The sequence below is a fragment of the Cyrtonyx montezumae genome, unplaced genomic scaffold (assembly GCF_038088225.1).
Source record: "Cyrtonyx montezumae isolate F1298 unplaced genomic scaffold, pur_monq_1.0 scaffold_3, whole genome shotgun sequence".
In the NCBI taxonomy this organism is placed as follows: Eukaryota; Metazoa; Chordata; class Aves; order Galliformes; family Odontophoridae; genus Cyrtonyx; species Cyrtonyx montezumae.
This window is the reverse complement of record NW_027072034.1, coordinates 102042715-102070425: the sequence shown is the minus strand read 5'-3', so window position 1 is coordinate 102070425 and position 27711 is coordinate 102042715. Positions and strand designations below refer to the sequence as shown.

Sequence of the window (27711 nt, the reverse complement as noted above, 5' to 3'; positions counted from 1 at the left end):
ATCCGAGACCAGCTGTCCAAATCCCCCTCCTCTCCCTCTCCCCACTCGATCGTATTTGGCTCCAGAGCGATGGGGCACCTGAATGGACTTGCAGTGCAGCCCGTGCTTGATAGGTCATTACTGCTTTAAGTAAGATATTAACAGCTTTGACTGCAGCATTAGAGCAATTTAAATTGTTTAAAAATTTTAAAAGTTCCCTGCGGACATGTACTTACCATCAGTTTTGATGTGGAAACACTGTGATATATAAATGTTGTTGGACAACAGTAGTTTAAAAATGAGTGGAATATAGAGGGTTAAAAAAAGTTGAAAAGTAAAAAAAAAAATGGGAAAAAAAGCTAGCTATATCCTTATACTTATTGGAGACACTTTAACTTTTTCCTTTGTATTTTCATTGTATTAGATAAATAAATGTGAATGTAAAATTGTATAAATTAATGTACTTGAATACTTGTCTGTTCTCCCAGTATGCTTGCTGGATATTTTAGTGCCTTGGACTTCTATTGCTTCTGCAGTTAGCGTTGTCTTCCCAGCGGACCCCAGGTGGACAGAGGGCAAGGTCAGAGGAGGCCGCGTTGTGTTGGTAGCGAGGGCCGGGGCCTTGCCGCCGCCGTAGCGACACCGATACCGTTAGTGTGGGTGCAGCGGGCTGGAACGAAGCTCCGTGTGTTGGGAAACTTGTCCGAGGGGGCGAGCCGAGGTTGGTGGTGTGACGAGGGCCAGGTGGGGTGAGACAGAGGGTGGTGCGCGATGCCAAAGTGAGACGAAGCGCCGTTGTGAGGAGGCAGGAGGTCTGGATCAGGAACGGAGAGGACGGGGGAGAAGGTGTGTCTTTGGGAAGGGTCCAACTTAAGGTGCAGCGTGACTCCACCTGCGAAGTGGCGAAGATGTTTGGTCGGGATGTGAGTTGAGGGAGAGGTGCCATTGCTCGTTGGCGTGGGTTTGTCTGCTGGGATCGCTTTTCTTTCTTTCACTTTGTTGCGTTGTTTTGTTTTCTATCCATTGAAGCCAGGGATAGTCCTGTCCTGGCGCAATGTCCGTTGCCGGCGATGGATGCACTTGAAACAGCCGGCATCGAGAAATTTCCTCAGTCTTGTTTGGAGGATTTATGATTTAGTTCACTCTAACACATTTCCAGCTGGTACCAGGGCCGTAGCCGTCACCTCTTAGTTGACTGTACTGTACCTTTGCTGTGTTCGTTCTCCCTTTTCATATTTAAGAATCCTGGTTTCCTCTACGAAACAAAGACAACACCAGCCAGCGTTTACGGAGTGCTGCAAAGGGCTGTGAAGGATCCGTGCTGCTTCCCAGTGCTGGGGCAGCTCGCTGGTGTCTGGAAGTCGGTGTCCCCAGGAGATTGTTCCTTGCCCAAATTGTTTTTCCTGAGAGCACTGTTCCCCTGTGGAGCCTTAACAGGGAGCTTTTTCCGTCTGTGGATGCTCTCATTTTCATTTTTTTTTTCTTTTGCAAAGAGATGTGTGAGACCCATTCCTTTCCCATCCCTTTTTTCTTCTTTTTTTTTTTTTTTTACAGCAGTTTTGGCAGCGAGGGCATGGAGAGAGAGGGAGGTGCTGGAGCCTGGGCTCCGAGTTGCTTAGGTTTGGGAGCTTGTTCTTTGTGATCTCAGTGCAGAGCAGAGCTGCAGAAGGGGAGAGGGAGAAAACGCTCTTGGCGTGAGTGCAGTGGGGAGGGGCAGAAGTGTGTGTGGGGGCCCTGCTGCTGAAGTTGGACAGGAAACCTCCGCTCTTTGCCCTGAACGGTGCAGAGGTTTCCCCTGTGTCCGCCCGGGGGGAGGGGAGAGGAGTGCCCCGGGAAAGGGAGCGGTTGGCGGCCCGAGGCAGTGATGACACGAGGGGAATGCTCACGACAGGGAACTGATTGAGCTGAACGCAGCACGTGGTTATTTAATTTTGATCTAATAAGTTTGAGGTTGTTTTCACTTAATGTTATGCAAGAACTGGTTTTATTTACCATTGATTTCCCCCCCCTCCCCCTTCCTGTGGATGAATAACTGAAGTCTAGAGGAATAAACTAATGCTACTGAACTGTTAAATTATTTTGTTTAATATTACACTTTGAGTATCTTTTTCCACATAAAATCTGTTTCTGAATTACAAGCGTTTTCTTTACATTATTTAACAATGTACACTGTAAAAAAAAAAAAAAAAAAAAAGAAAAGAAAAAATAATAAAAAAAATAAAAACGTTGAAACTTTGGGCTTCCCTTGGCCGCAGTTAGTTGTGTATTTGGCAGCAAACCCCGGCGCTGCGCTCCTTGTATGGCTGCACTTTGTGCTGCAGTTTGTCACCTCTGCAGAATGAAGTCACTGAAAGAAACCAAAGCTGCTTCGCTGAGTGCTGGGTTTGCTGGTTGGGCAGCAGGTTCCAGCCTCTCCTACCCGCTCCTGCAGTGATGTAAGCATTACCCAATCGCTAAGAGTTAGTGGTGGAAAGGCTGGAGCGGGGCTGCTCCCCCTCTGCAGCTGGGTCCTTCCTTCTCTGTGGGTCAGACAGGAGTTGGGGTGACCTGTGGTGCTGGGCGCTGGCTTGAGTCTACATCCGGTCTGAATTCCATCTCCAAATTTGCACCTCTACCAAAACGTTGTAAGAGGGAACTATACAGAGTTGTTCTCAAGCAGCTGTAGGCTCACAGGAATTAGTTGGTATTTCTAAACACTAATTACTGCTGCATTTCTTTCCATTTTAAGAACAGCTTCTGTGATGAGTCACGCTGCTCGAGTCCTTAAAGGAGAAGCTCCACTTAAAAAATGTTACTGCTTTTTTGTGGGGAAAAAAAAGGACCAATCGGAGACGTACACTGACCCCCGTGGAGGAGGCGTCTCTTTCTTTCACTGTTGTGCTGTCCAGAAAGCTGATGACACTGTTGGAAGCTTTCTGGCTTATCTGTTGTAAGAGATGGGAGAGGCTTTGCTGAGCACAGCAATGGTGTGTCTGCACATTCCCTTCCTTACAGGTATCTTATTTCAACACTGGGTCCATGACTCAGACGTGTGGTATGTATTTCTTTCCTGTGCTGCTCTGAGCTCACTCAGCGCTGAGAGAAAACAGCATTGCTGAAATCTGAAACTGATTTGTAGTTATAATGTGCAACAACAGTTAATTTCATTTGTCCCATCCTTTGGTACTGACGTCGGTCTTGGTTTGTCGTGCCTGAGAGGAGAGCGGTACCTCCTTTGGAACACTCAGATTGCTTCATGAAACTCTGGATGGGCAGTAATGGCAAAGCATGGAAATAAGGTCCTGTTTCCAGTCTGACATCAGCTGCGGGGTTGGATTGCTCAAAACTGGAACCATAAGAAGGCACAGATAACAAGTGTGGTTTGTCCGTCCAAATCTAGTGTTTATTCTCACGTTAAAAAGGAGCAAAAGCCTATTTAAAACACTAAAAGTATAAAATTGCAGCTCCTGTCCAAACAAGCACTCAGATGCTGGGTGTACTCCTCAGCAGCAGTCCCCAAGTGCTGCTGCTCCTGGGGTGAGCTGAGGCAGAGCTGTGTCAGGACGATGCTCAGACCTTGTGCAGCCCCAGGGCAGGCAGCTGGGCTGCCTGTGAGAGGCAGAGGCTGCCAGGGCTGCAAAGGCCTGAGGGAATGGGAGAGGGTGTGCTCCCTGGGACCGAAGCCCACCCTGCCCTCGTTTTATTGGAAAGAACTTTCCCAAGTGCTGAAATGCAACCCTGAGCAGGAAAGCTACGGCATCTCATTTTAAGGTTTACTTATGCTACAATTTTCAGGTGAATTCTTTGTAACAGCCACGAGTTGTGCAGAAGCACAAATGACGATGTGTCTATAGAAAAAAAACCATCTGGAACGTGTAATAACCCCAAAGCACACGAAGCTCTTGCTGGCTGTGCCTTGCTGGCTGTTCGGTGTTGCTTCAGGACCATCTGTTAATAGGTGAGGCTTTCTTTGAGCATCCAACTGCAGTGTTAAGATGTAATGCAGTGTGCAGGTAGTGATGCCACCAGGTGCCCTATGTGGGCTCTAGCCTCCGTTTCTTCCAGCTTTGACTTCTCCTGTGAGGGCTGCACTCTGCTGGAGATAGACAGCGGGAAGGGGAAGTTGCATAAAGCTTTTCTTTGCTTCTAAAAGTACTCAGTGATTTATTCTTCAGCCTGAGAAAGGCAGTTGGATGGAGAAAGAGAGAACTGTCCAAGCACGCTATCACAGCACTTCACGCAACAGAGGGATGTTTCTCCCAGCCCAGATTAGTAATCTAACAGCAAAGCTCTCAAAACCAAGTGCTGCTGTTGAGACAGAAAGAGCTCGGTCATTTATCAGGCACGTACCTGGTGTGTGCTGGTTGGCACCGTGGCTGTTGCTCGTGAGAGCTGCAGATGGCTGCAACTGTGCAAACCTTGCGGGAGATCTGTGGTAATTCATTCTCTGAGGTGTCCTGTTCCGAGTTATCATCTGGTGACATCTGTGCGGCGTCTCGGGGCGCTGCTGTCCAGCTGCTGGGCCTGCTGCCTTCTGACACACCAGCTTGTTAAGGTCAGCGGTCTCCAAGGATATGTCCCAGAGTTCAAGATCGTCTAGGATGAATGAAAAGAGGATGAAACCAAAGGTTTCATTCGAGCAGGGTTGGAACTGCTTGAATGAAACCTTTCAAGCAGGGTTGGTACTGCTAAGGTCAGACTATTTCTCCAACCTCTTCATGGCTTTTACCGTTCCATGTTGTAGAATTAATATGAATACCAAGAATTTAACACGCTGCTGTTCATTATTCTTGGCTGACCTGCAAAGAACTCTTCTTCTATTGCCAGTTCCTGTTGTACTGCTGCTGGAGTGCTGTGTTTTACAGGTGGATTGGCTGTTGCTGGACAGAGATAACACAAGAAGAGATTAAAGTCTGAAATACAGAAGAACTCTTCTGTTCCTCCTTAGCAGGCAGAGCATGAGCCTGAAGTGGTCATCACCAGTTGTTCCCAGGCACCCTCTTTTCCCACAGCTGCTTAGAAGCAGTATATAGAATAGTAAGATGCTGCTGATGACAGTGAGAGCAATTGCAATACTTTAAACTCTTCTAGCTCGCCCCCAAGTTCCCGCTTACCACACATCTGTCCACGCTTCCCCATGAGGGAAGAGCAACCTAGCAGCAGCTAATGCAGCATCTACTTGCCTGCAGCCACCTCAGTGAAGCACTGCAGCCTCAGCTCTGATGCAGCACTGTCATGGGACAGATGTCGGTGGCCGCGCTGCACAAAGCTTTAGCATGGTTGGAAAGTTGCAGCTTTGATGATGTGGTTTTAGAGCTGACATTCCTGCCACTTTAAGAACGTGGGGACAGAAGCATGAGGGATCATCCTTTGGTCTCAAAGGAGTGTGAAAGCACAGGATAAAAGAAAAGAAACTGATCGGGCTCCTGTACTGAGAGTAACACTTGTTCTGCCAGCAGCTGCCAGCTTCTAATGCCCCATCTTACCCTGTTTGCTGCCGGGAGTTACTTCTGCAACCTGAGGTCTCTTCTCCATCTGGTCCCAGAACTGTTGCTGTAGCTGCTTTTGTCGCAATTTCCGCTGGTACGTGGCATCACACGTGGTAGCTGGGGAATCTGTATTTCTGCCCCCCCACATAAGGCCAAAATAGTTACAGCAGGAGTTCAGCAACTATACTTTATGAAGAAACATGCATACTACGATATAATAACCACAAGAAAAATCCTCTAATATGGTACAGCATCTTCCAATTTGGGCTGTCCACGTGTTTCAGAGGGGACGGTAACTTCTAACATACCTGCAACTGCTTGGCTGCTTCTGACCTTCCATCACTACAGAAGCCTCTGTGTGACTGGGCTTACAGCTTGGTGCTGTTTCACAGTGTGGTCTCCAGCCTGGGTTCTGCCTTTCCAAACAGCCGTCATACCTCGCTTTCTCTATTTCAGGTTCATAGTCCTGTCGTTTAGTTTTCACCAAATCTAACTCAGGGGGCATCTAGTAAAGGAAAAAAGGAAACACGTTCAGAAATCCCCTTCATCAGCTTCATGAAATATGCACGGCTCTTTTCTATGTGGTGCTGTTAGAAAACCTAGTTTGTTTGCTCTAGGTAGAGAAGTAGGTTTAGAAACGGAAATGCATTTTAGTTTATATCACTGTGCCAGCTCAGTAGTTGAGTTCTTTAGGGAAGGTACCCCGTGTCTGTCCCTGTGATTTTACAAACCCGTGGCAGTGCTGCCAATGGATGACCCTGGCAAAGCAGAGATCTCTGTCAACTTCACTTGGTGAGGAGTCCCTTTGGATCAGTTCCTCCAACCATATTAGAGTCATATTAGAGCTCCAAGCTGACTAGCAGAGTTGAGTAACTCCTGGTACGACAAAGGCAACCTTCCTGTGGAACTCCATGGATCAGCAGTTGTGAAAGGCTCTTTTCCTCAATGTGCAAGGTAGGTTACTGCCTAGCAGCCTACTGCCCCCAGCTGGCACTCATCAGGAGCTAACAAGATCAATGCTAGCAGCCGGGCACCTTTAATATTACAAAGACTGCTGTGTTAGGTCAAAGAGTACTTTGTGATAGCTCTGAAAGAACGGCCTTGCACTACTGCTGTTTCCAGTGGAACGTGCAGCACAATTTACTGTCTCTTTCTGGAGGAGAGACCTCTGAATGAGACATTTCTCCACAGTGCTCATTGCCTCTGGAGGTTCACTGTTTGGAACTAGTGCTTCAGAGGGAAGAATAACAGCACCTCTCCTTGCACAGTGAAATGTAAGGGTAAGTGAGGAGACTGAGAAGTAAGGCAAGGAGTTACGTGGCTTATTAGTGTTCAGTAAGGGCAAGAACTGTGGTGAGGACAGGAAAAGTGTGCAAGTACACATCAGCTGTACAAACTAACTCTTCATATATTCAAGAGCCACCATTTGCTGAGTAATGGAGGATCAAGTGTTTCAAACCAATGAATTGTAGATTCTCCTGAGTGTATTCCCTCCAGCAGCCAAGTCTAACATATCCTGCTCTCATTATTCAGTTGCAAATTTCGGGCACCAACAGGTTTTGAAGCTGAGCAGAGGATGTTTGCAGGCCCACCTGGATACTCCTAATGTAGCAAAGGGAACAAAATACTGCTACCTCTTTTGCTTCTCTGGGGGGGACTGGCAACAAGCCATAACTTTTTGGGGTTCAATCTAAAAGCTTAAATTCCTCCTTTGTGACATAGGTGCATCGAGCATACTGCAGTGTCCTTCTGGGAAGGATCCAAGTAGCTTAATTGAAAGCTGATATCACCGTTTGAAACTTAACTTCTCTTTAGACCTCAGTACAAAAACGTTGTTACCCAAATAACTACTCAGTATCTATTCTAAAAAGAACAAGGAACAGACCTTGGAGGGGTGAAATACAGGCACGGGGTAACCCTTGCTACAATGACCAGGCTGAGCATAGTTTAGCTGGTGACCTCTAGGGCTCTGTAGAGTTCAAATGCTGATTAGTAATTACAAGCACAAAGCAACCATCAGTGCACACGTTGATATTGTTACTGTGTGGACTTTGCTTATTCTTAAGTATAAGTTCTAACTTTGACAGACAGCTTTGAGATGCGATCCTCCTAGTACTGCTCCCAGGATATGCTGGGTTATGCACATTAAACTTTATTGGAAGAAGTCTTTCTCACAGAAAAACACCTTGTTTTCTGCCAGAGCTCCCTAAAATCTAGAGAACAGTCCTTCTTCCTGCTGCCCTGCATGCCCAGCCTTGGCTTCCAGCTTGAGAGTGCTCAGGACTAAATGAAATAGCCCTGATTTCTCAGAATGTATAGAAAAGAGCACCCAGAAAAACTTAGTTTAAACAGTTAATCTTCTTGTGTAGCATTTAACCTATTATGAACACAGATGTAACTGTACACACTGCTGGCACTGAACAGAAAGACAGCATGGCACTGAATGCCACATGGGATCTTGAGGAGCATACTGTTTCTTCAGCTGTTTCACCATAGCAAAGAGTAAAGAATTCAGAATAGTCAGTGGTAAGTGCTGGGGAAGAACTCAGCAAAGGACAGCTCACACAATCAAACCAGCAGGCACACGCTACAGGTCTGATAGCAGGAAATATTCAGGGCTAAGATGCATTTGTATCATTATTTACATTCCTTTTAACATGAAGGACCAGGAACAACCAACATCTAGCAGTCCCTGCTCTGGAAGACCATGTACTGTACCTGACGTGGAAGCTTATTAACTGCTTGTAGGTAGTCTTTGTCTAGGATGCAGTTCCCAAGAGCGTTCCCAAAGCACCTGAGAAACAAAGACAGCTCACTGTGACTGAAAACAATTCCCACTTCCCTTCTGACAATGTACGAGCACCGACATCACTTACTTGAGTGCCCTCTTCAGTCCATCTGTTACTGCCTCCTTTCTGGCCTTTTCCAAGGACAAGGCCTTGGACTTCAAGCCTTCACTGACTCCATAGCCCACATCTTCGTGGTATGCACCATCCTGCAGTAAGATTTTAGAAGCGTGAAGTATAAGGGAGATTCTGTGCATACAGCACTCCTTGCTAGACGTGCTATCCTAAGCCTGCTTACTCATTCTTGGCTGGATGTTTTGTAGCAAGGTCAATGTTTTGGACTCCACTATGTTCTCTGGAGCAGTGCATTACTCTTGTGAACTACAGTCTGACCTAGGAATTTTCATTCCCAGCTTTCAGCAATTGCTCAGCTACAGACAGAGCAAACAAAAAATCCACTTACCTTAAGCTGGACTTTTACAAATGCACAGACCCCCACGTAGAACCTGCCGTTGTTGAGATCAACAAAGTCTGAGGGGAAAAACGTAGGATCCTTCAAGTCTTCACAGTGAAAAATGTGGAGAGACTTTTTTTTATGCCAATTAGATACTTACCAACATTCTGTTGAGTGACTGAATGAGCCCAACCATTGAAGCCAAACATCTCGTTGGCCAGACTGATTACCTTGTGACCCTCAATGTAACAGACCTGAAAAGAAAAGCATATGTATGTGCATATACACACTTTATTTTTTCTTCCATCTTCCTCTGAGGAAACTTGGCTAAATTCAAGATAACGTGAATGATAATGCAGATTTAGGTTCACCTTCTTCTGGCAACTGTGATGGGGAGAACTGAACAAATATGCTGGAATTTAGGGGAGCAGAGCTAGCAGGCACTAAAGAGGTAAAATTGCAGCTAGTGTCATATAATGATTCATGTAAACCAGTTCTAGAAAAAAAAGGAAAATATCTCAGTGTTCCACAAGCAGGATGGAGCCCTGGAAAATTAAGTGCTTTTTCCTAGAGAACGTAAGGATTCCATGGCCAAGATAAAGCCAGAATATGTGCTAGCCTAATTTTCCTTTCATATTTGCTGACTACACTTCAAAATATTCAAAAATTTCAAAAGTAAGGATTCTTCTTCTTATTATTTTTAATAATTATTCTCCTGGAAAAAATTGCAAGTTGAAACATCCGTGCATGTTTATTCATACCTTTTGTCCTCCTCCAGCTTGTCGACTGCTGATATACTCTGGACCCAGTTTCTGACGAAGAGCATGCTGGATGGCTTGATATTCATTCGCTGTATATTGATACTTGATGGAAACAAAGTTAGATAAAGTTTCTCACTCTCTCCATATTAGCTACCCCTCTTCTCCTAATCCCATTTCCCCTGTCCTTTCAAGGAATATATATGGTTAATTTTTGGAATCAGGATGTAACTAACAAAGAAAGACCTTGGGGCGTGTATATCTATTTGTGCATTATATTGTCTTTTTCTGTACTCCTGAGGAACTGACTGAACAGTTGGGGCCAGAGAGTGGTGGTGAATGGAGTTAAATCCACTTGGTGATTGGTTCATCCTTTTTAATATCTTTACTGACAATCTGCATGAGGGAACTAGGTGCACCCTCAGTAAATACACAGATGACACCAAGTGAGGGAGAAGTGTTGATCTGCTTGATGTTAGGAAAGCCCTACAGAGGGATCTGGACAGGTTGGATCGGTGGGCTGAGGCCAACAGGATGAAGTTCAGCAAGACCAAATGTCAAGGCCTGCACTTTGGTCACAACAATCCCATGCGATGCCTACAGGCTTGGGGCAGAGTGGCTGGAAAGCAGCAAAGAGGAAAAGGATCTGGAGATGTTGTTGACACTCAGCTGAACGTGAGCCAGCAGTGTGCCCAGGAGGCCAAGAAGCCCAATGGCATCCTGGCTTGGATCAGAAATAGCGCAGCCAGCAGGAGCAGGGAAGTAAGTGATTGTCCCTCTGTACTCAGCACTGGTGAGGCTTTGGGCCCCTCTCTGCAAGGACACTGAGGCCCTGGAGTGTGCCCAGAGAAGGGCAGCATAGATGGTGAAGGGTCTGAAGCACAGGCCTTACTGGGAGAGGCTGAAGAAACTGGGATTGTTCAGTCTGGAGAAGAGAAGGCTCAGGGGAGACCTTATTGCTCTCTATAACCATGTGAAAGGAGGTTGAGGCAAGGTGAGTGTCAGCCTCTTCTCCCAAGTAAGTAGCAATATGATGAGAGGGAATGGCATCAGGTGGCACCAGGAGGGGTTCAGATTGGGTATCAGGAAGAATTTCTTCTCAGAAGGAGTGGTGATGCACTGGCATTAGCTGCCAACGGAGGTGGTAGAGTAACCATCCCTGGAGGTGTTAAAAGAAAGAGTAGATGTAGTTAGTACTCAGGGACATGGTTTAGTGGGTGATACTGGTGACGGGTGGACAGTTGGACTAGATGATCTTAGAGGTCTTTTCCAACTGCTGTGATTCTACTAGTTCTTAACCTCTAGCAAATGTTTTCATTTCTCATAACCATCACTTACATTAGAAGAACTTAAATGGGGCAGGTCTGTTAGTATCCTATTGAAATCTTAATGCAATCATAATCCTAGTCAAGGTTGTCAGGAATACACATACGCATTTATATCTTCTCTCTCAAAAACTAAAATATAATATTTCACAAGGAAAGTCTCTAAAAACTCAAACAAAACCAAAGTTAAAACCGATGTTATTCTGTCACTGTGTTCCATCAGAACAGAAACTTGAGTGATCAGTCAAATTAGAAAACTACTGAGTGTCCAGCATATTCCCCTACTGCAGGGAAGTCCCTAACTCTAGCATCACTAATATCATTAGGAAGCCCATCACTGTAACTCATGCTGAATATCCTTAGTAGAAACACAATTTACAATCTTCAAAGGTTAGAGGCACCTAACAGCATTTTTAAGGATTTGCATGTTTAAGGAATTTTAAGAATTCAAGCACTAAAAAGCTTTTGTTGCTATGCTGTTGTGTGTGGACAGAATAAGGATTTCAACAACTGCATCATCATGTTCTACTGCCTGCCAAACCTCTCACATTTATCTTTGGATCTATTTAAGCTTAAAGGAATAACTTTCTTTTTCTGGTACTAGAAGCAAGCCTGTACAATGCAAGCCTGTAACCAAAGATGTAAGGAAAAAGGGGGAGTGCACATGCCATGGCTATCATAAGGAAAATGTCATGTGCACTTAGGTACAGAATAGTTAGCGTAGTGGAAATGACTCTAACCTAACTGTATCCAACTTTAAAATGAGCAAATATGCAGAGCAGATTTCCAGTAGTGCAAGAATGGAACTTCTGTTTCTCAGGCAAAGGGAACTGACCTGTCCGAAGCAAGCAACTGAATTGCTGGTGCTGGTACTGTTGCTGCTGATGTGGCTTTCACTGTCCTTCCCTTGACTTGCAGGCATCCTTAAAGACAAAAGAAAATACAGTCACTGAAAACAAGAGTCAACTGTTCATAACAAAACACATCAAAAAAGTCCACTGCACGCTAAACATAACAATATACTCCAATATATTGGACATCACAACAATCAGTCATACTTCTCATTCTGTGGAACTGCTGCAGGACCAATAGGAAATTTGTTTTCTGATGCTGTTTCATAGCAGTTAAAACTCTTCTTAAAAGCATTACACTGTGTAGTAGACAGAAAGAGACAGAAATGACTAGCTTCATCCCAGAGGCAAAGGCACTGTTCTGCTCTTGTATAAGATCAGAGACTAAAACAACAAAAACACATAGTGAGTCATTCTTCTAAATATTAAACTGGTAACAACGATATATTTTTATCCCTTCTAGATAAACATGAATGCATGTTTTCATACTTTTTCAGATTCTCCAGCACTGTCTTCCTACATCACCTTCGATATCCATTAATACTTTGATAAAAAGTAGAAGGCAAATTCCAAAACTGTACTTGTCTATAACCTGACTTGTCAATCTTCATTTTACATTATCAACTATAATCACTGACTGCCTTGGGTTACGGTGGCACCACACAAACCACACAGTGCTGGAAAACATACAGAACCTCTAACAATGTGAAGAAGCTGTGCCAGTAATTCAGTAGATGGCACCCTTTTCCAAGTCAGTACCCAATGGCAACCACACTACCAGTCCACTGTGCTGCTGGAGAAGTGGCTGTCCTGTGGAGAGCCTGTACAACAGGAGCACAAAGGAGCTGCAGCAATACTTCTACAGAAGCCTACAGAAGCAATCTTTTACTGTATGTGCACAAATGCTGAGTGCAACTGGTTTCAGTCCATCAGCCTGAAAGTCTTCTGTACACAATACAAATATAAGGCAAGTCAATGTGCAATGTATGTCAGTGGGACAGCTGGGGATATTAAAAGATGCAGAAGGTTTAACATCCTCCAGACAGTGATATGTGACAGCCAGTAGGAGCCTGGCTAGTACTAGTTTTTGCTACTGTATTCATGGCCAGATTTTTTGCAAGAAGTTGTTTTTCTAGTCTCTAAACAAGAAAGCCAAAGTATTACTAAGAACCTGTTAAACACTTCTCAGAAAAGGGATACTAGCTGTAACCTTGGCAAGTACAGACACTGATAATTATGTTAGGTATAGCTAGAATTCTCTTTTTGGTTGTCAATCGTTATTTACCTTCTGTCTAGAAGCTGTATAATTGCACAGATCTTGCACGTTTGAATGTGTTTCAATCAAAAGTTAGCTGCCATTTATGGTAAATACACTTGGCTTTGGAGGAGAACATGTAGAAGTTAATATTAGGAGGAGATGCGCACATGATTTGAGAAAGTTATTGCCCTTTTTGAGCAAAGAGTCCTTTGCATCCTGAGGGAAACACTTAGAAATAAAAGAACAGTATCCCGGTGAGTGGTGGAGAGAATCAAAGTTTGAGCAATACTATACATGTATATTTTTACTCTACATGGCCTAAATCAGATCTTCATCAATATAAAGCTCTGGGAGAGAAGAGGTGATACAAGAAATGTGTGCACTTGTCCTGCTAGCAGTTTGCCAAGAATCTACACACGCAGTAGGTGGGCGGCGTTCTGAAAGAAATCTGCTTTAACCAAAACCACTACTGAGTCTCTTTTAAGGTTTTGCACCATTGTCAGCCTACATTCTGTAAAGACAAACACCTTTAATGAAACTCTGACTGAAGTATGGGTGTTGATTCCGAATGAGAAACAGCAGAATTCTGCTAAAAATAGCATCACATCGAATAGTTTTAATCTAATGGAGAGATCCCACTAGAATCTCTCCACTAGAAAATTATACTAAGAAGCAGATAACACATGTCCATAGCCTGTATTTAAGTTACTATTTGCTCTACAGCTTGTGTGAATGAGACAGGTGATGCTAGTTTCAGGCTTTGCTTATGCCAGCAGTTTGCTTCAGCCACGGATCTTGTTTAAACCAAACGTTTGAGCACAGCAATGTGATTTCTTCTTTTCGTTGAAATGCAGCACAGCGAGGCCCTGTGTCCCCAGGCAACTCTCATTGCATTTCACGGTGACGTAACTTCAATTTCAAGATCAGTAGAGCAGGAGTCCCGGAGAAAAGAAAGTTAATTCTCCAGCTGGATTTATAAATCTCCCTTGACACAAAACCAGGAGCTTGGGAAGGCAAGGCTTCCACTCCTCAGCAGAATGCAGGCTCCTCGCTCACTCTCTCCCTGTATGCTTTAATTCATATCAAACATTAACTCCGGGATAGATAATAATCAGCTACTGGCTAGAGAAGAGCCAAAGGATAGTGCCAAGACACTGCCTGATACATAAACTAGTGCTAAAAGTGCCTTACTCTCAAACTATCTTCAAAAGCTCAAAGTTCAAGCTCCTCAGACCCCGCTGCCGCCAGCGGCGGCCCCACTGCAAGGGGCTGAGGACACCGTACCTGAGCCGGGCCGCGCGCTTCCCGCCGCCGCCGTTCGCAGCTCCCGCGCACACAGGAAGGGCGGTGGGGCGGGCGCGGCTACGGCGAGAGAGAAGGGCCAAACTTCCCCGCGGGCGGAGACGGAGGGGAGGGCCGGGAAGGCCGGCTGGCGGAGGCGGGGCGCCGAGGGGACGGCGGGGGGAGGGAGAGGCGGAGGCGGAGGCGGTCGAGCTCGCCTTGGCGCTGACGGGCAGGTGAGGGGCCCCGCCGGGCGCTGGGGGGCCGCCGGGGGGGGCGGGGGCAGCGCCGCTCGGCGGCCGCTGGGGGGAGCCAGGAGCGGGGCGGGGCCTGCGGGAGCCGGTAGCTGCGGGCGGCCGCCGGGCTGGGCAGGGGCTGCGGCGGGGCCTGGTGGCCGGCGGGCGACGCTCAGGTGGGTCTGGATCCCCTCCACCCTGAGGGGGCTGCGGGGCCTCGGAGCCGGGCGGGGGGATGGGGGAGGCGGCTGCGGGGTGCGGGGCCTCGAGCGCGCTGTCACCGCCCGGGGCTGCGCCGGACTGGGCTGGGCTGGGCTGTGCCGGGCGGCGGAGGCACACCCGGGCCCGGCTGGTCCTGCTGCACGGCCCGGGCGGAGAGGAGCGGGGAGTGCCCTACTGCCGTAGGGCGGCGGTGCTGGGGAAGGGGCTGGTGCTGGGGAGGCGGTGGGGCTCTGCTCCTCTCCCCTGCGATCGCGTCCGTCCGCCCCTGCTGGGTCAGTCCGCATTCATTGTCTCGGTGGCACCGGCGAGGTAATGGTGCCGGGCCGCCTTTCTGCACGGAGCGAGCCGAGCGGTGATTTCCGCCCCACCTCTGGGCATGCCGCGTTCATCCCACGGAGCCTACTACGAGCGCGAGTGTCAGTTGACATCATGCTTTGTTTCTGCATCTGCAGCCATCCTGAAGCGTGCGCCGGGATCTGCTGTCTTTCCACATCTGTCTCGTTCCTATCGTGAGCCCCAAACCTCAGCTGTGAGGGCACACGATGCGTTTTGCGTGCAGCGTTACGTGCGAGTTGGAAGCCCGTGTTGTGGCTTGTGCTGGTGGGGTGTGAAATGTTCTAGGTGAAACCATGGTGGAGAAAGGGAGGTTTGGGAGACAGGAATGCAGAAAGAAACATCTGTGGAGCTGAGGGAGAAGCAGAAGCGTAGAAGCTGAGAGAATGAAAGCACATTCCTAGAAATAGAATGGGTGAGAACAGTGTGTGTTTTACATCTTATTGAAGCTCATTCTGGGGAAGGGAGGGTGTGTATCAAGGTAGGTGGGGTGGTTGTTGCTGAATATTACGTCGCCTCAAGTCCAACAGGTTGTAACTGGAAAAAGTTGTCCAGTTTGGCTGCAGGGTTCTGATTCTAAAAAGATGGCCAACCCAGCTAGGATGTCTGAGCAGTAACCTCCACCATCTGCCCGCCCTCCTTTTCTCTCAGAGGGTACTGCATGTACAGCAGGAGGTGGCTGAATGTACATCTCTTCCTGAGTTCCTGCAGCCCACAGCCTGACAAATCACTGTGAAGACTGTGATATTTTGTGCTGAGGACTGATAAAGCTGAGATGTGTGCTCCAATTCAGGGTCACGTATGAGTCAGCACCCTTATAGCCGTATCAGACAAGATGAGAAGAGAAAAATCATCACTTAGCCTGTGCTGCTGTGAACAGAGTTGGTAAAGCAGTAGTCAATTTTTATCAATAATGAGGTTTTGGGATTAAACCACTAATTATTAAATAAGTGAGATAGATGTCCTGAATGTGTTTCACTTCTGGAAGCTGAACTTCAGTACTTCAGCACAGAATAACAGCTCCCTGAACAGTCAGGTTTCTGGCTTTACTGTATCACCCAGAGGTTTAGAATTGTCTGAGTCCATCAAGCTGTAAGAGGCTGCAGCTCAGAACAGTTTGGGATCTGCTGGCTAAAACACCAGTTTGCCATAATATTTGATATGATTTGATCTTTCTCTGCATTGTCTGGTTAACCAGTGTAGCTTTAGTTAAGGCTGTTAGCGGTTTTTCTTCTGTTTAGGTTTGTGCTATCTGGGTGATAGAAAAGTGTCCTATTTTTCATTAGCCTAAGGTTTTTGATCCTGTTCTTTTGTGAAATTCTGTTTGCATAACTTCACATCTTTAACGTTTAGTTAACACCCTCACTGGAGGGGAAAAAAAAGCAAGTTCGATATTTACACAGCCTGTACCTTTTTATTGAATTGCAAATCTTGACTGTGAAAGAAACCTCTTTTTTTTTTTTCTCTCTTCTTTCCTGGTAGAAATTATCTGTGTTACTGTATGAATAGAAATATTTCACCATGGTATTGTAACAAGTGGGAGAGCTCCTTGCTATTATTTCTCATTTTGTGTAGCTGAAGGCTCTCCCAGTGTTACTTTTTCTCCCCTCACCCTTCCCCATTCTCAAGCTATTTTGAATCTGTTCTCCAAAATGCATCTCTTGCATTGTTTGCTACCTTGGCTAAGCCCTTTGAAAACTGCTGATAGGTCTACAAGGTCTGGCTTGTTTTGTCTGAGCACGATATGCCTGGAGCTGTATGGATGCATAAATGCAGCAGTTGAAATAATCAGTTGCTAGAATTAAGAAACAATCATTTGTTCTTGGCCCTTGCTAGTTACCCTACAATAAGAGCACCCAGGTGAGGAGCATTGGTTCCAGAAAAGGGACGTTTCTTACTTCTGTTGAAGTTTGCATCGTGCAGTGATGTTACCTGTGGTGAGCTGAGGCTGTCTGCCTGAGCAGCTTCATTAGTGCTTCTATGTACTTCTGCGCTTCTGAAGCACCTTTATTGCTCTTAGGGTTGTGTATCTTACTGGTTGTGCTGCTGGGAAGTGGGTTGTCGGTCACATGCTACCTGGGGGAAAGAGAGAAACAGCCATGTTTCAGCATTTATGGGCTGCGCTCTAAAAATCAGGCTACAGAGTCTTGAGCCATTCCTTGACAGCAAATTCATGTCTACAGGTCTTCAGCCTTGTGCTCTTCAAATTACCCATGAGTTATTTTAATCGGAGCTACTTGTCACTAGGAAGTTTATGTGCATGTTCTGACTTCTGCTTGTTCTTTGTGTTTAAAAAAAGAAAAAGAAAAAATGCACCTCATGCCAAATGCTGTTGGTTTTGCATCGTGTTTGCTTTTCATTTAGAGGCTTACAGTCAGCTCCCTTTCATTGCCCAACACAAATCCTGATGTGCCCACCAAACCCATGTATGTGTGGACCAGAAGGGACCCTTGGGCCCTACTTAGCTCTGGTAAACCCAGGCTGGAAGCTGCGATTGAGGGAGAGTCACAGTGTATCCGTGTAACTGCCACCTTGTAACGAAGTCAAACCTGCTAGAGGAAGACTTGGAGCTCTACCAGAAAATAGGGGCTTCAGCACGGTCCAGCACTTTGACCGTGCTTGTGAAACCATGAAGTGCAGTGTCCAGACAGGCTTAAGAAATATGTGCCCCACTCTCCTGTGAAACCAAACATTTCTAGTGGTGCACAGTGACCTGACAAAGGGGGTGAACTTGCTCGTGCACCCAAATGTACTGACCAGTTAATTCTTAGCGTGGTGTAGTCTGAAAAATGAGATGGCCTTTAGAAATATCAGTTCTAATTCTAAAAATGCAGGTTTGCATTGCTTTCTAGCTGAGGCTAAATATCCTAGCTTTAGGAAAACACCCTTATAAATAAGTGGTGTAAATCAAGACTTAGCACACCTCTGTAAAAATAGTGAGGTTTTTTTCTTTTTCCACTCTCAGTTTTTTAGAAAGAAAGATATAAAGGAACAAAACTGTGGTGGTGAAAGTATACCCTTCACACCTTTATTATTTCCAATAATTATTGGAGTTTTAAGAAACAAAACTGACGTCAGTTGAAACTGCTTTTCCAAAGAAGTTGCTATAGAGAGCTTTTTGTCATCCTAGTCCTGTCCTCCTTGAGGAGCAGGTAGATCTCACAAAAGGAATTTTATGCTTGAGAGAGGCATAAGTATTCCAGGATACTTATGTGAGTGGGTAGTTCTGGTTTATGTTTAGTGTGGAGTATCTTCTAAGAATGCAGGAGAAGAATGGGAAACAGAACAGGACAGACAATCAGAATGCTTCCTTCCATGTTATGTGGTGATTTGAAGAGCATGCTTGCCACTTATGCTAACTTTCTGAATTTGGAACATGTGGAACAGGAATGTCAATTTCTGTTTAGAAATAAAACCCTTCTTTAATAAATGGCTGTTGAGATTTTCCTCAGAATGACAAGGAGAGTTGAGGGATGCCTGCCTTTCATAAGACACAGCTTTCAAAATGTATAATCCACATTCTCAGTGACTTCTGAGGGGTTTTGTTTTTGTTTTAGAAAGACTTCTCTGTCTACATAAAAGGGGGGGTGGGGAAGCATCCATTTATCTTTTCTTATGTCCAGTGAGACAGAACAAGGGCACTGTTACCTGTGGTCAACAGGACAGGCGTTCAAGTCGGTAAACTTAAAAATAAATAAATAAATAGATGTATGGATATAAACAGATGTTGCTGCTTTGACATCCACTATCTAGGAATGAGAATCAAACATAACATGAACACTTACTTTTTTGGTCTTCTTTCTGTCTTAGTTTCTTGAATTGCTTTTCCATTCTTGCTGTCAATGCCGTGAGGTTTTATTTTACGTTGTATTATTTTGTATGGGTAAACAAGTCTGAATTCCACAGGTTCAGTGCTGTGTATCCAGCACAGGCTGGCTTGCAAACAGTTTCCAAGATAAACTTTCTTCTGCCCTTTTTCTGTATAGTAGTCACTAATTTGCCCTGAAAAATGGTGAGCTTTTTAACCTCTCAGATCTAAAAGTCAAATCTAACAGACAGATAAAGCTAATACCTTCCAAGCCTGCAAGTCAAACAAGATGACAGATACTCTGCATTCTTTATAAGGCATGCATTCAACCCTGGCTTTTGTACAAGAGAGTCCATGTCCCTCTGCATATTCGAGTCATTCTTGATTAACTGTTAGAGTATGAATTATGAAAAATGAATACCTTTATAAATGAAGTTCAGTGTGTCTGCTACGCTGTGTTATCAGGTGAAGGTTGCTCTTGTGAAGGCTGATTTTCTTGCTGTTGTAGAGCTGACGTTCAGAGCTCTTCTTGTGCAAACAGGGATCAGTGCTACTGAGAAGCTTATTTCTCTTGAAGTGTATGACTGAAGGGAGGTACGGGAGGCATCACAGTGCTGTGAGATGGGTTTCTTTGCCCATCTTTCTTTTCATGCTTACTTCCTGAGTATGGGGACAGTGATCCCCTTGAAGAAGCCAGCTCTGTGAATGCTTTTGTCCATTAGCTTGTGTCAGTCCCAAATGGAAACTGCAGCCAACAAGTCCACAGCAAGTGTTACATACTGGAGTCTGCAAAGGTTATCCCTGGATTCTTTCTGTTCTAGCAAACAGAAGCAAGGATATCCCTGTATTTCTGCAATATGTTTTACTGTATTTCTATAATTATTGTTGTATGACTGTTTTTCCTGGAGTTTGGAGAGGGAGAGGAGGGAGTACGAGAGGCTTTACATAAGTGTTCATAAACATAGAGAAGGTCTTCTGGAGTTTAAGGAAATTTCCTGTTTAAAGATCCTTCAGAATTCTGACAGGTGTAGCCTGGAATTTCTGCTTTATGAGCCACTGGTTCACACTGGATGCTAGAAATAGTGTCTTAAGTGTGGCAGCAGTGGTAGAAACATTTTATTTTTATTTATTTATTTTTATTCTTTATTCTGAAGGTGATATGCATCTGATCAGTCCAGCTCTTCTTACCTTTCTGAAATGTCTCACTGAAAACCGCTGAATCTTTTGACAACACCTAGTGTATTTATGCCGTCCCTTGCTTTGCAGCTGCCTTACAAAGACATTTCCATGAAGTTGTGCAGATTCAGTCAGACCTTTCAACAGATCTGATGCAGCAGTTAGTTAAACATTTTTTCCTTGATGTGTTGTTCTGGATTCCACTATACTTCTTAGCATAGTAGCATCTTTGCTGTTTTGAAAGAAACTTGATCCACTATCTAAGCTATATGAAATGGATTCATTTTAGTTGACAACAGTTGCACTGTAGAATCATGGAATGGTTTGGGTTGGAAGGGACCCCGAGGATCATCGAGTTCCAACCCCCCTGCCACAGGCAGGGCCACCAACCCCCAGATCTGGTTCTACACCAGGTTGCCCAGGACCCCATCCAACCTGGTCTTGAACACCTCCAGGGATGGGGTACCCACAGCCTCTCTGGGCAATGCTGCGTTCACCATACTACATTCAAATCTTTACTGTCAGACTGTAAATGTTTTCCCACAGCTCTTGGCATTTGTCTCCTTCATTATCACAAGATGGCATTTTCAATAATACTGCAGTCCTAAAGACTGTGTATCTCTTTTGGAAAAGCAGCTGTGCCAATCTCTAGATACATGTATGAGGTTTTTAGCTTGCCTGCTGATTTTTTAGGATCAGTTTTATTTGGCTTACAGATACGATGCTCTTTGGAAGTTTTTGTTCTCTTAGTGAGTGGAAGAGTTTTGTTTCACAAATATGCAAGTATGCATCATATGCTGAGGAAAAATTGCTTAGCACTGACCTCAGCGGTTTATTATTAATTTTTTAAACACCTTCAGTTTATAATTTTTTTAGTAATTGTAGGTAAGGCTTCTTGCATTTACAGAGAAGACCAAAAGTTTTTAAAATAGGGGAATTTGCAAAGCCAGAATGGTCAGTGCATTCAAGTCACAGTTCGACACTGTTCCCTGTGGTTTCAACTGTCCCATAACGTTAAGAGTTTGTTTACCTCTGAGTAAATTTAGAATCATAGTGGAGGGAAAAAATAAATAGTGCTATATTTTGGACTTGGGGAAGATAAGAGGTCACACTTCTGAGACTCCTGGTAAAATGCTAGCGTGGCTCAGAATATTGAAAAACTGTAGCTTTTCTGGTTATGCTGCTATCTGAAAGAAGTCTTCCATGTAATTCTGCTTGCATTACTGGAAGGAAGTTAGAACTTTCTTCTTGCTGATTGAAAATGAGAAGAGGCATTGCTGTCACTTGTTTCACTTTGCTATTTCCAGGATGAAAGATGTTTTTTCCTCAAGTGAATTTTCTTAATGTCTCCTTCTGCTGCTGGATTCCTAACAGCAATAAAGTGAAATGTCCAGTGATGAAATGCTGCTGGAAAAAAGTCCTGAAGGAGTAGTTAAGATGATTTATCTTGCCACGTGACTTTTTCTCTTGAACTGTGACAGATATCTGTGTCAGTGAAAATAGTGAAACTGGCTGCATGATTGGGAAGGAGTATTTAGTTAGTATTGGAATTTTCATGATTTACAGGCCTGTGATTAAAGTTCTCAGCTCGAGAGAAATAGTATGAGGTTGAGTTTTCTTGTTTCCAAAGATCTTTTTTTAAGGTACTATATAGATATATTTTTTCCATTTTGAAAAGTGAGATCCATGTGATGCATGGGATTGATGTCTTTCCCCAGGTGCCACGTGCCCGCTCTTGACGGTCCTTTCTGGAACTCTAATGATGTTCTAACTCAGTAGGCTTGGATTACTTGATTCTTTTTTTTCCTGAGCAATTGAGGGGACAGCACCTACCTGTGAAACAGAGGTGAGAGATGAGTTAACACAGAACTGGTGTTTTCACTTGCAGTGGAATAGGATTAATCTGGCTGCCCTGTGTATGGAGCATCGCAGCGGTACGGCACTGCTTTCAGCTGCGTGGGAAGCTGCCTTTTCAATCGAGGACACTAGTTGCTTTCATTCACTCAGAAGCTACCAGTAGTTTGGCAAAATGCTACCTAAAGCAAAGAGAAAGCAATTTCATGAGTTTACTTCCCTCCACGCTCCCCTTTTCAGGAGTGATTAACTCATTAGAAATGATCTAAAATCTTTTGTGTGCTTCTTGCATGTCATTAAGCACTTACTAGGTGATACTTCTGCATGCAGCAGTTCTGTGTTCCTAGCAGCATTTAAACGTAATGCTTTTGGAGGGCAAAGTGCTTTAAGTAAATGGAATAAAATGTGTAATCTTTTGTTTTGAGTTAAAACTTACTGAAAGCTGTTGAAACGAATGAGTGTTGGCAGTGATTTATTGAGGTGAGTTTCTAGCAAATGAGTTAAGTGTTTTGATTTGGATTAATTCTCGTGAGAATCCTTGTGAATGCAAGCTCTCAGATTAATATAATTTATGTACTGTCGAAGAAATATCTAATTGTTTTGAGTTCTCAGTGGGTGCAACAGCAGCATTTTTAGCATTTGGGTGTCTCAAACACTGAGATTGGTCTGAAATAGTTTTCTTCATTGGAAAAAGTGTTTTTCTTCCAGACTGGAGCACAGTATCTTGGTTATTGAAGTTACTCCACTGAAACACTGCAGACTTTGTTGAGTAGTTTACACTTCTGTGCTGTTTTGCATAAGGATATGTGGTTGAAATAGAGGAAACTTCCTATTAAGAAAAACAAATCTGTAGATAGTGTTTTGGGAGCTAACTTCAATTAGTGACTGCACTGGCTATTTTTCATTGTTCTCTTTTCCTCTACGCATGTTTAAAATATTCCATAGCAACTAGACTGAGCAGAGTAGCTATGGTTGTCATTTCAAAAAAGAAATGAGTGTAAGAGAGTGAGCACTTGAACTTCTTGAGCACTGCTCATCAAGCACAGTTGCATGAGCTTTATAAAATAACTCATGCTGTTGTATCTTCTATGACATAGTGTGTAAATGAAAAACTTCTGCTCCGTTCTGTTTGTGATTTAAAACTCATTTAATCATGGAATGGTTTGAGTTGGAAGGGACCTTTAAGATCATCTAGTTCCAGCCCCCCTGCTGTAGGGACACTTTCCACTAGACCAGGTTGCTCAAAGCCCCATCCAGGCTGGTCTTGAGTGCTTCCATGGAGGGGGCATTCTCAATCTCAATGGGCAACCTGTTCCAGTGTCTCACCATCCTCACAGTAAAGAATTTCTTCCTAGTATCTAGTCTAAATTTACCCTCTTCCAGTTTAAAGCCATTTCCCCTTATCCCATTGCTACCTCCCTCTACAAAAAGTCCCTCCACATCTTTCCTGTAGGCACCCTGTAGTACTGCAAGGTTGCTATAAGGACTCCTCAGGGCTTTCTTTTCTTCAGGCTGAAGAGCCCCAGCTCTCTCAGCCTGTCCTTGCAGGGGAGTTACTCCAGCCCTCTGATAATCTTCATGGTCTTCCTCTGGGCCCACTCCAACAACTCCATCTCCTTCTTATGCTGGGGGCCCCAGAACTGGATGTAGTACTGTAGAGTAGAGGGGCAGAATCACCTCCCTTGGTTTGCTGGTTGCACTTCTCTTGATGCAACCCAGGATACGGTTGGCCTTCTGCAAACGCTACCAGCTCATGTTGAATCTTTCATCAGTCAACACTTCCAAATTCTTCTCCTCATCGCTGCTCTCGAGCTGTTCTCTGCCCAGTCTATCTGTGCTTGGGATTGCCCTGGCCCAGGTGCAGGACCTCACATTTTAGACTTTTTGTTGTCATGGGATTGGCATAGGCCCACCTCCCAAGCCTGTCCTTGTCCCTCTCCATGGCGTCCATTCCTTCTACCATGTCAGCTGCACCGCTCAGCTTGGTGTTGTCTGTGAACTTGCTGAGGGTGCACTCAATTGCACTGTCCATGTCACCTACAAAGATGTTAAGTAACACCGGTCCCAGCAGTGATTCCTGAGGAATGCTGCTCATCATCAGTCTTTACTTGAACATTGAGCCCTTGTTTCTTTATCCTTTGATAGCTACTCACTAGCAGTGTGTGTTTTCAGCCCAGTGTTTCTGTACTGAAGAGGTTCCTGCTACTGCACTTACAGAACAGCAAAATGTAACAGTGCAAAAAGAAGGAATTTTACTGCATATCCATATATAAAATAGAAGGGAGGGGTACTGCAACATGATGTTGTCCTACTGTTCTGTTTTTGGGGAAGTCCCTGCTGTTAGGATGATGGTATTTAATGAAATTACTCTGAGCTGATAAATGAGAAACATATTTTGACCAAAATCTTTTTAACCTGAATAAAGATCACGTTTAGGGAAGAAGTAAGAGACTAGAACTAGTTTTCAGTGTAGATATAGGATTTGGAAACTGTGTCCTACAAAAGCTAGTAGTACTTAAAAAATATACTACTGAATGTAGTAAATAGACTTCAAATTTTGATTACGTCTCTTTTACTCAGAAGAGCAATGGGTCAAGGATAAGGTGAGCCAAAAGTAGGAAAAAAAGTTACTCAACATGACATAACATTATGGCTTGAAAATTGATGAGTATTTTTTTCACTCTCTTTACGTGGTAATGTAATAGGAGAAAAAACAACGCAAGTAGAACTTTCTTTTTTGAGTTCAAATATTAGAATTTAAGTAAGATTGCTGTTTGTGAGTGGGAATTGAAAGATGCTGGAAAAATATAGTGGCAGTAGAATATTCTTTTATTCTAATATGGGACAAAATATTTTGTAAAAAAGAATAGATTGTTAATATGTTATTTTTCTTGACACAGATGTGGTCCTGGACATTGTGAGCATGTGACTTCAAAGATGGACAACTGGATCTGTCACAAGTTCTGATTGGCCTTAAGCTGACTTACAAACACTGAAGAGCTTCACAGGATTTCTCTCATCCCTAATTTATGCCTCTCTAATTGCCTCACACCACCAGCTTAATCATGTATGGAAGCGCTCGGTCAGTTGGCAAGGCTGAGCCAAGCAACCAGAGTCCAGGGCGTTCACCAAGGTTGCCACGGTCACCACGCTTGGGCCATCGTCGAACCAACAGCACTGGAGGCAGTTCTGGCAGTAGTACTGGGGGTGGCAGTGGGAAAACCCTTTCTATGGAAAATATTCAGTCCTTAAATGCTGCCTATGCTACGTCTGGCCCGATGTATCTGAGTGACCATGAGAACGTCGGTGCAGACACCCCAAAAAGCACCATGACTTTGGGCCGGTCTGGGGGGCGGCTGCCTTATGGTGTTAGGATGACTGCAATGGGTAGCAGCCCTAACATTGCCAGTAGTGGAGTTGCCAGTGATACTATCGCGTTCGGAGAGCACCATCTTCCTCCAGTGAGTATGGCGTCCACTGTGCCTCACTCACTTCGCCAGGCCAGGGATAACACGATCATGGATCTGCAGACGCAACTCAAAGAAGTATTAAGGGAGAATGATCTGCTTCGCAAGGATGTGGAGGTGAAAGAGAGCAAGCTGAGTTCTTCCATGAACAGCATCAAGACCTTCTGGAGTCCTGAGCTAAAAAAGGAAAGAGCTCTGAGGAAAGATGAAGCTTCAAAAATCACTATTTGGAAGGAACAGTATAGAGTTTTGCAAGAGGAAAACCAGGTTTGTTATCTAATGTTAATGTTGTGTTAGTGCAGCAGCATGATTAAATGAGTTTAATAAGCTTGTATATCACACTTAGGTAAATTATTTTAGCGCTTTTCCCAGGTAATTGGTATGAATAAGAAGTTTTCATATTGCAAGAGCTTCTTAAAGTCTGATAAGACTTGTAAGCCTCCTCTTCAGTGCTTGTTTCTCCTTAGGATTTCCTTACTTTATATTCTTCTTTTTTCTTATTTATTTTCTGGGACTGTTGTTCACTACTCGGTTCCAATTTGCAACTATTTTATGCCACTCATGATCATTATTTGTGAAGTGCTTATTTCCAGAAGTGTTCTCTTGAGACGTAGAATGTACTAACTGCTGACCCCAAATACATCTGAACTGCTGCTGGATGTTGATAGATCGACAGTGAAACAAAGTTCACGTGGCACTGGTCTTAGTTTAGAGCTCTAGTTAAATTTTCCAGACCTACAACTTTCACAAACATGTAAACTGAGTTCTTGGCTACGTTTAAGTACTTCTATCTAATACCCACTCATCTTTTATCATAAGCAGTGCCTGTCTTGTTATACGACTATCATAAAGCGCTCTGTATTTTTTATCTTTTCTCTTTTTGTAGTGGTCTGGTTAGTTAGAGAATAGACAGAAGAACAGAGAATGTTGGGCATCTGTCACTTTTTTCTTATCCTTCTTAACAATTATCTCTAGATTAAAACAAACCTGTGAGGCTGGTTGAAATTGAGGTCTCTTTGTAGTCAGCTCTACTTGTAGTGGGTTTTTTTTCAGTTTTCCCATCTGAATCTCACTAATTTAATCCTGAAGTAACTGCTCATCTTGAGTTGGTATGCCCCTGTTTAGTTGTTCATGGCCAAATGTGAGTTAGGAACCTCCCTGCACTTTTCAGTAAGAAATTTCAGCGCCCTAATGGAAAATAGGTCCTGTATTCAGTTCCAGAAATTTCCTTGAAATATAAGTCAGTCCTAGCTATGGCAAAATTACTTACCTTGTTCAGTTTTTAAAAATGTCTGAGAAAGTTTAATGAAATGGTTTCCATAATTCAAGTGTGGTGTGGTCATTTTTGTTTGTTTGTTTTTGAAACTGCTTAGGTATATTGATTATTTCAAGCAGGGCTTTTTTTGGCTTCCCTCCGGAAGATGAAGGAAGCTGGAGGAAACAAATAGTACCACTAGTGCTTGACACATTATGTGCTTTCTTCAGGTGATCTGTGACTTAAGTAGTAGATTCCTTTTGGTTAGTGAGACTCTGCTACACTGAAGCAGTCTTGAGAATTTCTTTTCACCCTTTTAAGAACTTATTAAAGTAGGTTCTTAAAAAGTAGTAATGAAAGAAGTTGCTTTTTTTGAGCTGGCATGAAATAACTGAATGAAATTTTTCAGTTTTATAGCTGTATTCTTATTGAATTATAGTATTGCAATGTAGGATTTGACAGTATGTGATATTTTACATTCTTTTTCATGTCTTGTGAGAAGAAAAAAGCTTAAAGTGAAATCATTTTATTATAAGTGTAGTATCTCCTTAGGAGTAATGCAGTGAAAATTTTAGCCGTGCTGGTTGTTGTGGTTTAATCTGTCAAGCAGATAAATACCATTCAGCTGTTTGCTGACTTTCCCCTCAGTGGGATGGGGAAGAATTGAAAAAGGTGGAAGTGTGAGAATGTGTGGGTTGATACAAAGGTACTTTTTAGTAAGAAACAAAGAAAAGGAAAATGAAGATGAAAAGGAACAAACAGCAACAAAACAAAAGCTGTGCAACACAGTTGCTCACCACTTGCTGAGTGAAGCCCAGCCCCGGGCTCAGCAGTAGCTGCCCCCTCCATCCAACTCCTCCCCATTTTACAGTTCGGCATGACACCACATGGTACGAGATATCCTTTTGACCAGTTTAGGTCTGCTGTCCTCATTTTATGACCTCCCAGCTTTTTGTGCATCCCCAGTCTGCTCACTGTCAGGAAGAACAAGGAGCTCATAAGTCATTAACTTAGTGTAAACACTGCTCAGTAACAAGTAAAACATGGGTGTAACATCATCGTTTTCATCCTAAATCCGAAACACAGCATCAGAGCAGCTACTATGAGGAAAATTAACTCTTATCTCAGTCCAAACCAAGACACTGGTACAGTGCTAGAATAATGAAAGCACAAAATACCATTCACTCAGCTTTTTGGTAC

General features: G+C 44.0%; 2 protein-coding genes across 4 annotated transcripts in view; one reads left to right on the top strand and one right to left on the bottom strand.

The window, feature by feature from the left end:
• Positions 1-1166: 1166 nt before the first annotated feature.
• RAD52 (RAD52 homolog, DNA repair protein) lies at positions 1167-14204 on the bottom strand. Its single transcript, XM_065743412.1, has 12 exons — positions 14164-14204; positions 11606-11693; positions 9449-9550; positions 8848-8941; positions 8697-8764; positions 8324-8442; positions 8166-8241; positions 5739-5952; positions 5445-5573; positions 4758-4838; positions 4309-4554; positions 1167-1234 (listed from the first exon to the last, which is right to left on the bottom strand). Exons 2-12 carry the CDS (start codon positions 11690-11692, stop codon positions 1167-1169), a joined length of 1284 nt encoding a protein of 427 aa, XP_065599484.1. The 5' UTR covers position 11693; positions 14164-14204.
• Positions 14205-14326: 122 nt separating this feature from the next.
• Positions 14327-27711, top strand: part of ERC1 (ELKS/RAB6-interacting/CAST family member 1) — a 288678-nt gene continuing 275293 nt past the window's right edge. For 2 of the 3 annotated variants that reach the window (XM_065742565.1, XM_065742567.1), the window contains exons 1-2: positions 14327-14396; positions 24690-25523. In XM_065742565.1, the coding sequence (XP_065598637.1) occupies positions 24855-25523 (669 nt within the window). In that variant the 5' untranslated portion in view covers positions 14327-14396; positions 24690-24854. Of the gene's footprint in view, positions 14397-14502; positions 14573-24689; positions 25524-27711 lie in introns of those variants that run through there. The other variant, XM_065742566.1, reaches the window with a different exon arrangement.

Bases quoted from the DNA above. Each gene is read 5' to 3' on its own strand.
- RAD52 (XM_065743412.1), bottom strand. From the start codon at position 11,692: ATGCCTGCAAGTCAAGGGAAGGACAGTGAAAGCCACATCAGCAGCAAC. The intron at 8,942-9,448 runs GTATGAATAAAC...TTTTCTTTTCAG, and splicing joins AAGCTGGAGGAGGACAAAAG to GTCTGTTACATTGAGGGTCA. The intron at 4,555-4,757 runs GTCAGCCAAGAA...CATTCATCCTAG, and splicing joins AGAAGAAGAGTTCTTTGCAG to ACGATCTTGAACTCTGGGAC.